General features: G+C 46.5%; 1 protein-coding gene across 1 annotated transcript in view; it reads left to right on the top strand.

The window, feature by feature from the left end:
* Calb2 (calbindin 2) overlaps positions 1–11,647 on the top strand; it is a 28,036-nt gene extending 16,389 nt beyond the window's left edge. The window contains exons 5-11 of the mRNA XM_003472154.5: positions 4,891–4,947; positions 5,483–5,560; positions 6,084–6,139; positions 6,426–6,465; positions 6,662–6,715; positions 7,568–7,639; positions 10,882–11,647. Coding sequence (XP_003472202.1) covers positions 4,891–4,947; positions 5,483–5,560; positions 6,084–6,139; positions 6,426–6,465; positions 6,662–6,715; positions 7,568–7,639; positions 10,882–10,998 — 474 coding nt within the window. The 3' untranslated portion in view covers positions 10,999–11,647. The remainder of the gene's footprint in view (positions 1–4,890; positions 4,948–5,482; positions 5,561–6,083; positions 6,140–6,425; positions 6,466–6,661; positions 6,716–7,567; positions 7,640–10,881) is intronic.
* The last annotated feature ends 655 nt before the right edge of the window (positions 11,648–12,302 follow it).

Raw genomic sequence — 12,302 nt, 5'->3', positions numbered from 1 at the left:
TGTTTGCAATATATGTTTACATGCATTGTAAGAAATAGATACACATACCTATTTTAATTTTTTTCATTTCTTCCCCTCACCTCCCTCCCACCTCTCTCCCACTCTGGATCTCATTCCCATTTGCAAATGATCTCTCTCCCTGTTTTCTAGTCTTTTGTTTTGCTCTTCATTTATATTTTGAGTTTTTCATATAAGAGAAACCATGTGATCTTTGTGTTTCTGATTTACTTTATTTAACATGATGGTCTCAAAGTGCATCCATTTTCCTACAAATGACTCAATATTTTTCTTTATGGCCAAGTAGTACTTCCTTATGTGTAAAAACCACATTTTCTCTCTCTATTCATCTGTTGGTGGGTATATAGATACTTCTAAGATTTGGTTATTATGAATTGTGCTGCTATAAATGGGGCATTTTTCACTGTGGTGTCTGTAAATGATTCAGGAAGATACATGGAGGGGAACAGGTGGATCAAATGGAATTTCTATTTTTGTTTTTTTGAAGAATCTTCCACTGACTCTGATTTTTTATAGTGATTTATAATTTACCAGTTTACATTCCTAGCAACAATGTAAAAAGACTCCTTTTTCCCTGGCAGACTCACCAGCAGCTATGTTTCTTAGCTTGTTTGGTTGTTTCTTGATGATGGCTGTGTTTTTTGGAGTAAGGTGGAATCTTAATATTGGGGGGTTTTTTTTCTTGGTTTTTTTGGTCTTTTTCCTTTTTATCACTACCAGGGATTGAACTCATGACCGCATACTTGCAAGGCAGGCGCTTATGCCAATGAGCTACACCCCCAGCCCCCAGAATCTCAATATGGTTTTGATTTACATTTCTCTGATAGGCAGAGATAACAAGCTTTTTTCATGTATTTCCTGGCCATTCGTATTTCTGAGAAGCATCTAATTATTTTGGTTATCCATTTTTGATTGGGTCTTTTATTGGGGGGTCATTTTTTAAAGACTTTTTGTAAATTCAAGACATTAGTAGTTCTCTATCAGAGGAGTAACATTCTTGTCCCTTGAAATCAAGAGTTCCAAAGAGCAGGCTGGGAAGGGATGGAAGGATTTGTGTGCCATTCGAAAGCCGGAAGAGCCCAGTGATACCCCCGGTTCCTGTTGTCCTCTGGGTTAGAGGTTTGACAGGTCGGGCTTCATGGCTCCCTTCCAAAATGGGCATTACCCCCATTTGCAATAGAAACACTTTAATATCCTCACATCTAACTTGTGGGGAGGGAGTGGTACTCAGGGTTGAATCCAGGGCTTCACACTATGCTATATCCCCATCCATTTTTTATTTTGAAAAAACATCTTGCTGAGTTGTCCCTGGTGGGCTCAAACTTGCAATCCTCCTGCCTCAGCCTCCCAGAGTGCTGGACTCACAGGCATATGCCACCATGTCCAACTTTCTCCAACTTTTGATATCTAAGATCAAATACCTTTGAGTAGTATCCAACTGGTGGACTGGACCACATATATTTGCTGATACTGAACTATTTTTACATGCAAAAATTGGAAATTCCATATGGCTCAACCGATTATCTTGCTAATCCTGACATCTAGCAAAGTACCAATTATTTCTTGCTGTCTTTCTGGGACACTCACCTGGGCCAGTGTGTGCATCCCTGAGTGAAATTCAACCCATCCCCATCACACCAACCCCCTGCTGTGATGCACCGAAATTGGCTTTCAGAGTGACTGTCAGAGTTGCCATTCATCTGATTAAATCCATATCCAGCCCTGATAATCCCCTCTCCAGAATCCACTGCGTGGAACCACTGCCCACCCAGTCCAGATTTCCACAGGGCAGTGGGCCAGAAAGCAGGGATAGAGGCAATAAGAAGAATCAGTTCTTGGGATGGAGGAGTCATTTTTTGAGTGTAGTTTGCCTAAGCTTTCAAATATGAGTTTAATTTTATGGTGCTTTAAAGAATTTTCTCCAGTTTTTCCAAGATAGCAAGAGTCTATAAGCTGGTAATTGACATTTTGGATTCTGTTCTTAGTTGTTCTCTTGCTCATCTGGCCAGCATATTCTTACAATTTGTCAGGATGCCACTTTTGCAAATGTACATTTTCTCTATGTAGAAAACAGTCTGCTTGAGACCTTCTCCACCCTTCCCAATAAGGAGGTGGCCAAAGAGATTGGTCCCTACTCCATCTTTGGTTTGGGACAGAGTTGAGGACAGTCTTAATGGAGCTTCAAGAGGAGCAAAATCTCTGTCTGTCTGTCTGTCTGTCTGTCTGTCTGTCTCTGTCTCTCTGTCTCTCTCCTCCTTAGTGATTTTTCTCTGCATTTGACATGATTCCATATTCTTATAAGCCTTTTATCCTTCTGAGCCCTAGCATTACTTCAGAGCCAGCACCCTCATTTCCCTGGGACCCCACATTCCAGCAGTAGCAGCCCTAACCAGGGTTATACATTATTCTGTTTTTATCAGCCAGAAACATGAAATAGCCCCTCAGGAGCCCTGAAAGCCTTGTACTCTCCCATCCCACTGCTCAGTACAACATTTTAACATCTAATTTTAGGGACACCTCAGGACTTCTTTGAGATTTCACAAAGCCCAGGTCTCTTGAACTCTTTTTCTTGAATGAGAAGAGAATGAGGACACCCTGATGGATAGACAAAATGCTGGAGGGAAAGAAGTTGATCTTCAGAGCCTAGATCCAGTGTCAGGTGGGGGTAGATCCAGGCAAGGACGAGGAAAGGAGGTCAGACCTGCAAGTCTGATTACTTGGAAAAGCAGCGTCTGCACTCTACTCTGTCTGGGGCTGGGGTTCCTTCTGGGCATGTCCCTTTGAGGCAACTTGGAGTATCTGCCTCATTTCTCAGTCAAGACTCTCCTCTGAGAACGTAAATTCTAATGCATGAAGTAACAGCAGGTGGTTGGTGAAGTCATATTTGGAAGGTTGCATATATCTCTTAGTACCTTTTCAAAGGTAGGAAGAAAACATTTTTATGGAACCCAGAGTATTATTTTCCTCCAAAGAAAAGATCCTCACCTGATCACATAGCATGTCTCGGGCATGTCTGTTCTTTTGCTGAGATTTGCTTGCATCTTACAACTTTAAAACATCAGGACCAAATGCCCTAAGCCTCATACCCCAGGGAAACCACTGCTTGGTTTGCTGATGTAAAAGGAAGACTGTATTGTCTGTGAACTCTGGCTCTCCTGTGATACGTGTGGAGAAGTGAGGGAAGCTAAAGATGAAAATTAGGAAAGAATTGGTGCTGCTCTCTGAAAACCAGGTGTAGCTGGTGTTCAGGTGGACAGTTTGGAGCTGGGGACAAAGCAAGGAAAAGCCAAGGGAACAAAAGTTGAAAGAAAAATCTAAGAATTTTGAGGCATCAAAATTAAGGGGAACAGAGTTCTCTGGGCCTCTTTGCCATAAACTATGCCCTGCCCCCTACCCCAGCCCCCCACCATGCCATTCCCTTGTCTCCACCAGATTCTAGAATAATAGATTGTACCTCTTTAGGACATTGTATTAGTTACTTATTGCTGCGTAACAAATTAGTCCCCAAGTTTAGCAGCCTAAAGAAGCACTTATTATATCATAACTGGATTAGGAATCTTGGGACGGCTTAGGTAAGGGCACTAGCCCAGAATCTGTCATGAACTCATGGTCAGGATGTCAGCAGGGCAGTCCTCTGAAGGCTTGACTGGGACTGCAAAGTATGACAATTCCACCATGCACACTCACATGCCTGGTGGCCAGAGGCCTCTCTTCCTTTCTGCTTGTTGGCTGGGAAAGCTCAGTTACTTCCTACATGAGACTCTCCTGGTAGTGCTGTGCAAGAACCCTTATGACATGGCAGCTGGCTTCCTCCAGAGGGAAAGATCCAAAAGAGAGCAAGGAAGAGGCCACCATATCTACCATGGATGTCCTGGTCTCAGAAATCAGCGCTGTCATATCTGCCATATTCTCGCAGAAGTGAGTCACTAAGTCTAGTCTACATTCAAGGAAGGGAAGAATTGGTAAAAATCTCAAAACCATGACAACTGTGCTTTCTCCGGTTCTGACAGCCACAGTAAAGAAGAGGGAGGTGATCAGATCCACGGCTCCTACTGAAACTGCCTCCCTTGATCAAAGAAATGAAGATGGCAGTTTCTGTGGTTACCAGGCTGTGACCTAGACCCTCACAGGGATAGAATACATGTACCGAACAACCGAGACTCAGATTAGAGCCCAGAACTACTATAGGATGGATCCGGGGAGGGGTCTGATTGGCCAGGAGTCACTCACACGCCTGCCACTGGGAAGGAGTCAACTCTCTTGACCATATGGATTGACAGGAGGTGTGAGTGGTCTCCTATTTGGAAGGAAGAGGATGCTTTATATCAAAAGAGAGCAGAGTAGCTTTAGTGATCTAAAAAAAATTGGCTATAATACAATTCTTCACCATTGAATATGGCTTTCAAATACATCATGATGGAGGAAAGAGTATATTAGAGGTAATCAAAGTTTGTTTCTGCCATGTCCAGAAGGTTCTTTCCCTTGCCTGTAACCCCCACCTAATATAAGCTTTCAGAGAAGTAAAAGGATACCCCATCACACCGTAGCTAAAATAAGACCCACCAGATCTTATTCTAGCTCTTGTGCTAACCCTTGATAGAAGCTGCCTGGCTAAAAGATGATCCCAGGAGGGACCCACGCCTGGATTAAGGCAGAGTGGGGAGACCTTTTCCAGTTTTCCTCCTTCTGTGTGACCTTGACCGAGATACCTCCTCATCTCCTCCTCTGTGATCCTGAAGGGACTGGGCTAGAACACCTCTGTGTCCCCAGCCCACCCAGATATTCCTGAATACTAAGCCCCTGACTGGTCCATTAGGGAGAAGTGGAAGGGAGACACGGAGATTTTGATACATCTTTGTGAATCCGTTTCAGGCATGGCGAAAATACGACACAGACAGGAGTGGCTACATCGAGGCCAACGAGCTCAAGGTAGGATGGGGCATGGGCAGGTGTGGAGGGCACAGAGGGTAAGACTGAGGGCAGAGTGACAGTGCAGGTAAAGAGCCCGTGGAGGGAGGAGGTACTGGGTGAAGAGCATGGACTTGTGGTCTGCTTAAGAGGACTAAAGCCTGGCACTCAGTTGTTGGACTTGTTACTGTGAAATGAGCAATATGGAGCTTGCTGGGTCACAGAGTTCAAGCAAAGCACAAGCTAGAGGTCAGGACAGGCATCTTCAAGGCCATTCCAGGGGACTTCTAGCTTGTTCATCCACTCCCAAATTCCTCTGGGCCACCTGTGACCCTGGGCTGACCCTCTGCTACCTGTTCTGTGGGACCAGGTTGTTCTAGGAGCCACCCAAGACTTCCAAATTCACTCCATGAATGTTAAGGAATGAGAGACATAAGCTGTATAACTGGTAGACCTCATCAAACAATGTTGAATGAATCACTGAATCACTGAATCAGTGAACACATGAATGAGGGATCACATGAGTCTAGCTTTGAAGAGGTCTTTTGTGTTCCAGGGATTCCTGTCTGACCTGCTGAAGAAGGCCAACCGGCCGTATGATGAGCCTAAGCTCCAGGAATATACCCAAACCATAGTGAGTGGACAGATGTATCCCTTCCCTGGGGAGCAGGGCTTGGGCCACAAGCCCCTGGGGGGTTCTGGAGTGCAAGGCCGTTTGTGTTTTGGTTTCTCAGGCCTGCATGAAGTGACTCAGAGTGCTACTGGCATTGGAGGTGCGGGTTCATGGCCCCACATACCCTTTGAGGTCCCCTCTGAGCTGACTCTTGGGCCAGTGTGACACAGGGAGTGGGGAGAGCATCTGTTTCCATGGCAACTTCTATAGCTCCAGGAGTGGGGGGACCTGGAGAGGTGGGCCTTTAGTGCTGTGCCTTGGCCACCGCTATGAGAAGAGGAAGGATGGGCAGGAATGGAGTCCACGTTATCTCTCCTAGTGACCATTTAGAACATGTTGGTCCCCAGCTTCCTGGTGACCTAAGAGGAGGCATAAGCACCCTCCACCTGCCTCTTGTCTCCAGTGGGAAGGGATGGCAGCTTGAGGCTGCATATGAGACAAGGTCAAAGCAACTGACCCCAGCTCCTCTTTTTGTCCCCAACAGCTGCGGATGTTCGACTTAAATGGGGATGGCAAATTGGGCCTCTCGGAGATGTCTCGGCAAGTACCGCTTTGAACACTTTGGCTCCTGAGTTGCCATCTGCATTGCTGAGATCACTCATGGGAAAAGTGACAGGTCCAGGGGTCATGAAGCCCAAGGCAAGGCCAGGTGGAGTTAGGAATGTCCGTCTCCCTCTTTTTTGAACTTTCTACCAATAGCTAATGAAGAAGTACTCAAGAAATCAGCAGTGGATTCCACAACTAGAGACGCTGCTCAGTATCCCCCATCTCATGATTCTTGCCTGGGCCCTGTCTCCTAATCTCTGCTCTCACATTTTTTTTCCAGACTCTTGCCTGTACAGGAAAACTTCCTACTTAAATTTCAGGTAAAAGAGCCAATTTCCTTCACTTTGCTTCCTCCTTTCCCCTCACCTCTCTGAGCTTCAGCTTCCCACCCCTCTGTGCCCCAAAATGGAATGCACACACACATGCACGTGTGCAGACACACATGCATGCATGCACACACACACACTCATACACTTGGGGCTTTTGCTTCTTTTGTTAATGCCTTGACTCTTGCAGGGCATGAAGCTGACCTCAGAAGAGTTCAATGCCATCTTCACATTTTATGACAAGGTGAGAAGCAACAGTGTGGCGAGCAGGGCAGCCCTGGCCACGGTGGCTCCGCTCCATCTATGCTAAGAAACCATCTTTCCAGAGAGGCCCCTGGGCCACGTGGTTCCTTCCTGCAGGGTCTTCTGCTGTGTGACAAAGAAAAATGTCACTCTCAATGTGCAGCCTATAGAACCTAAGAATGAGGTTTCTTGAAAGCTCAGTGGAGAATAGTTAGCAGGAAGGGTTATGCTCAGAGCTAGGATGTGATTGCGATGGTGCCCGGGGATGATGGCACACTGGGGCCAGTCATTTCCTAGGACTGTGGGAGTGAGATGACCTCCTTGCCCTCCCCTTCCCCTCCCTTAGCTGTCCAGCCCATGTGAGTCCAGTGATCTTCTCTATAACCAGATGTTAGAGTCAGACTCTTCTTTTCCACTACTGAGGACTGAACCTAGGGCCTTTGCGCTGAGCTACATCCCCACCCTTTTTCTTTTCTCTTTTCTTAAATTTTGAAACCAGATCTTGCTAAGTTTTTAAGTTCCCCAAGCTGGGCTTGAACTTACCACCCTCATGCTTCAGCCTCTAAGAGTGTGGGGTCTTTAAGTAACCCTCTGACCAAGGAATTAACTGTGCTGGAACCGCATTTATATGAGGCTAAAAAGAATGCACTGAACTGCCCTGTGCCTGCACTGACTATAAAGACAGAAGCAACCAGTTATTCATGATCGTGATCTGCACACCTGCATTTGCACAGCACAGTGGCAAGGTCAGGCCTGAGTGCTCCTAGAATGGGCGGGAGGAACCAAGAGACAAGGTCAGGGTAGCTAGGGCTGGGTCTCAGAGCTCTAAGCTGACTCTCTGATGCACCCCTAGGATGGAAGTGGCTACATTGATGAGAATGAACTGGATGCCCTTTTGAAGGATCTCTACGAGAAGAACAAGAAGGTGAGAATGGGAGCCCAGGGTCTTGGACAAGGTTCCCAGAGCACAGGGTAGGAAATGCCTGGGCTGCCCTCCACTCTCCTCTGAGCTGCCACCACCAGGCAATGGCTGTTTTTGTTATTTCTGGTTGATTGGGTTTTTTTTTTTTTTTTTTTTTTGTATTTGTATGGTAAAATGCATGTAACATCGCTTATCATCACAACCATTTTAAGCACACATTTCTGCAGTATGAAATATATTTATAATGCTGTATTAACATCACCACCATCCGTGACCAGAACTTTTCCCATCTTGCACAGCTGAATAGCAATAGCCCAGTAAACAATAACTCTCCAGTCCCCACCTCCCGTCTGCTGACATCCATTCTACTTGCTGCCGGCATAAATTTAACTACTGAACTATGGCAGGACCCTCATCAAAGGGGATCACACAAACGCTTCATGACCGGCTCATTTCCCTAACATACTCTTCCCCGCATTCATCCGTGTTGTAGCATTTCCTTCCTTTTTAAAGCCGAGTACTGTTGCCTTGACTGTGTAAACTGCATTGTGTCTGAGGACTCTTGGTCGCTCCCACAGGCTGCTATGAATGACACCGTGAGGCCGCGGTGGCAGCTCTGACGCAGCCAGGCTCGTAGAGGTGTCAGCCACATTGCCAAGAAGAAAGACTTTCAATACAGAGAGTGATTAGGAGGGCAGGGGTCAGGGAGAGGAGAGCTATTCTAAAGTTGGTTAAGTGCTGACCCAGAACTGGGAAGCAGTTGAAAGGCATCAACAAAGTGTTTGTTCCTCCCAGAGAAGAGGCTCAGTGGTGACCCCCATGCTTTTGCCTGGTGTTGGCTCTTGGGTATGTTGCAGGCACCTTCCCCTCCAGGAGGTCCCCTGGTCCCATGGCCAGGAGATCCAATGACACAGCACTAGGAGACCAGGCCTTTGCAGCTGTCTTCCTTCATGGCCTGAAAAATATCTTTCATGAGCCAAGTGATTCTGCTGCTTTATTTAATTAGATGATGAAATCTCTATAATTCCTTGAGTTGTCTAACTGCTTTGGCTGCCAGACAAGAACTAAACTGAATGCTAAATTTCAGGGCGGGGAAATTTCCTGCATCCTCTCTTTGTAAGAACTTTCTGATCTCTTTCCCTTCATCCTGAATATCATCCCTCACTTATTTCATCTTACATGTTTTTTTCATGTTCCTTACAAGTGCTTTTTCAAAGAGGTAGAAAATAAATGATAAGGAATCAAATGCATCCTAGGAAGAGGAGTTCTCACCAAGGTATTTGAACTCAGCTAACTTTTCCTGGCACTCACATTATTGAAAAATACTTATGCACCCAAGGAACGTTGGGGACCATAAATGGAAAGTATCTTTAGCTGTAATTGAATTAATGAGGTGTGATTAGTCTTCAGGAGGTCCCGTCTAACACCTGAGATTGATAAACCCTGAAAGCACATATCAATTTCAGAATGATCTGCATTTCCTGGTCATTAACTCCCTAGGCTCTTTCTTGAATAAGAAAGACAATGCACAAAGCTGCACAGGTTTGCTCCAGATGTGGAAACAAAGGCAAAGATTTGGGTGTTGAGATTTGGAAGCAACTCTGAAGGGTATAGAGAACAGGCTATTAATAGCGCTGTTTACCTGAGAGCCTTCCACCTGGACCAGGCCCCAGCTTCAGCACCTGGGGATTGAGAAAATGAATCAGAGAGCAGGAGCTGCATGACTAAATAACAGCAACTAAGCTGAGAAGGGAATGGCCATTTTTGGGGAGCCCACGCCGCAGCTGAAGCTCCATTTTGATGGTGCCTGCATAGGCTGTGATAAGGCTCCTTAACAGATTAATATTGCAAGCTCCTGAAGGGCCTGGCTGATGGGATTGAGCTTCGATATTTCTCAGCAGACCTAAGATCATGGCAACTCAGAAAAGCCTTTCCCAGTCTCAAGTAATGCTTGGAGACCTTGAAAGTAAGCAGCCCCATCCTTTAAGACACTCACTTGCAGCCTCGTTTCGGGAGTTTTCTGGCTCGGAAAACTCTGTATGAAAGTTCTGGTGCACCCAGTGTGAGGAATCAGACGACATTTCCAGACTTCACAGCTTCAAGAAAGGTGCCCCCACGGTGGAAAGGCTTAAGTGCCTTGGGCTGGGTGGCAGCACCAAGCCAGGTTAGTAACAGGAGGAATACCCCCAAATAGCAAGAAAAAGACTGACTGCTGAGCACTGAAAAAAAAAGAAACTAAAGACAGGCAAGTCAGGTAATGAGCCAGGTAGACATCAGGGCTCTGTCAGCTAAGGGTATTTGTGAGTTGGATCAACCTTTAGTGAATATTTTGGTATTTATACCTCAGTTTTCTCAGAGAAGAATGGAGATTTTAAAAAAATATTTGCCAGTGTCTTCAATACAGAAGAATAAAATGCAGTAGAAAAAAATAGGAGGAGGAGAAGACAGGAGAGAAGAGGAAGGAGGAGGCAGAGGAAGGGGAAAAGCAAAGCTCAAAAGAAAAAGTCGTTTACGTGATAGTCTGGTATTGACGATGGAATGATCTTGCTACATTTCAGACCATTGTTGTTTTTACCCAAAGCAATTATTATAAAGTGTGTACCCAGTATGTGGCACATGGGAATTCTGTTTAACGCTGGCCTCCATTTTGCATGAGACTCTGGGCATATATTCATGGATCACCTAGCTTAGTGGTTCCTGAAAACAAGAAGCCAGTGAACAAAGAGTAGGCTTGTGAGCTTTGTTGCAGGAGGAAACATAATTCCTTGTTTAAATTGGACCTGCTTAAGAAAGTGTGATCCAGAAAGCCTGGAGATAACAGCAAGAAGCTTTCCTGGCCATGTCTCCATCAGCCAGAGAGACCCAGACTGGCTCTGCGTCAAGGAACCTTACGCAGAATAAAAACTGGCACCCCTGTCACTGCCCCGTCTTGCACAGTGTTGTGCTAAATGTAGTTTCTATCAGTTTACTCACCTAATGATGGGGAGGCAAGTACTATCCTCTTCATGGACCCATTCCACAGGGGAGGCAGCTGAGCCTCAGAAAGACAGCCTCCCCAAAGTGATGCAGCAAGAAAGTAAAATAATCCAGGTCCATCAGACTGCAAAGCTCATCCTTTGGGTCTCTCTAGTCACCCACCCTCAGACTAGATGAAAGTCTCAGACAGGTGTGACTGGGTGGGAGGGCTCCTTTGGGTGGCATCTTCCTCTGCTGACCCTGCTCTCTCCTTTGCCTCTGTCACCCAGGAAATGAACATCCAGCAGCTCACCAACTACAGAAAGAGTGTCATGTCCTTGGCCGAGGCAGGCAAGCTCTACCGAAAGGACCTGGAGATTGTGCTGTGCAGCGAGCCTCCCATGTAAAAAGGGGGACACGGGTTCCTCTACCACCCCAAACCCTGCCCCTGCAGCCCTCATAGTTCTCCCCAGACTCAGAGATCATGGGTGCCCCTCCCACCTCCCCTGCAACCTGATCACCAGCCTGCAGAGCAGGAAAGAGGAGATGGAGGGTAGGCTGGGGATATGGCTCAGTGGCACAGCGCCTGTCTGGCAAGCATAAGGTCCTGAGTTCAATTTCTGATAACAAAAGAAGAAGAAGAGATTGAGGGTAGGCGGCTTAGGGGCCTCCTTCAAGCCTGCCTCTAACCAGCACTGACCAGGCACACTACTCTGCCCGCCATGGGTTACCAGCTGCGTGGAAGGTGGGTGGGAACGTGGGCGGAGCTTCCCTGTTCTCTCTGCTGTGATGCATGAGCTCATCCACTGTAGGATTTAGGCTTTGACGTCCAACAGCGTAGACTCCTCCCCATCGCTGCCCCCTGCCTGGCCCCATCCCAGCTCCCGTCCACCACCTCGCTAATGGTGTAGCTGTCTTCTCGGAGTTCTGTTGTGCAAGGTACCCCTCCTCTCCTTGCCTTCTGTACACAGTGTGCTCCTTTTCTCTTCGGGGTTCCTGTCTTCTTGTTTACCAAAGAAGAGTTTACAGACAATAAAGTGGAAACATTCTGCTGTGGATGTTCCCCCAGTCCTTGTCCAGCGGACACCTTCCCTCTGCATTTAACTCTCCTTGTCAAAGGGATGGCTTTGGGTAGGTGGGTGGTGGTCTCTGGGAAGATCTAACTGGAATGTAAGACCCCAAAACTCTGTGGTCTCGTCTCACCGTTCCTTACCTGTCCCTTCACCAACCCAAGTCACTTCTTTGTCCATTTTGTTTCTACATCACAGATTATACAGCAGTCCCCAGTTCAGTGAAGGTTTACTGGGTCTGGGTATTGTGCACAATGGCCCACCTGTGGATCTCTCTTAGTCCTTTAAGAGAGGCACTGTGATTGTCTCCAAAATACAGTCACAGAAAATGAAGATTTTGAACAGGGACTGAGGAATGAGCCCCACATTTCTTGGCCAGCTGGGGACAGAGTCTGGTATGGATTTAGTGGATTGGATTCACACTGCAAACCGTTGCATCTTCTCCTTCAGTAGGGTACTAATGAGATGTGGCCACAAGGAGACTAGGTTATTGCCACCAAGCAGAAGGAACCACCAATGAGAAGTTCCAGGCCACTATTAGCTTCAAACTTTTCCTCTCTCAGAGTGCAGACTACCTAGCAACCCCCAATCAGATGTCCACAGGGCCAATTTGGCCATTACATCCACGGAGCTTTTTGTGA

The sequence above is a fragment of the Cavia porcellus genome, unplaced genomic scaffold (genome assembly GCF_034190915.1).
Source record: "Cavia porcellus strain 051 isolate PalLab524CR breed Dunkin Hartley unplaced genomic scaffold, mCavPor4.1 scaffold_4, whole genome shotgun sequence".
Classification (NCBI taxonomy): domain Eukaryota; kingdom Metazoa; phylum Chordata; class Mammalia; order Rodentia; family Caviidae; genus Cavia; species Cavia porcellus.
Note: the sequence above shows the minus strand (reverse complement) of the source record. Positions and strands in the feature narration are given on the sequence as shown.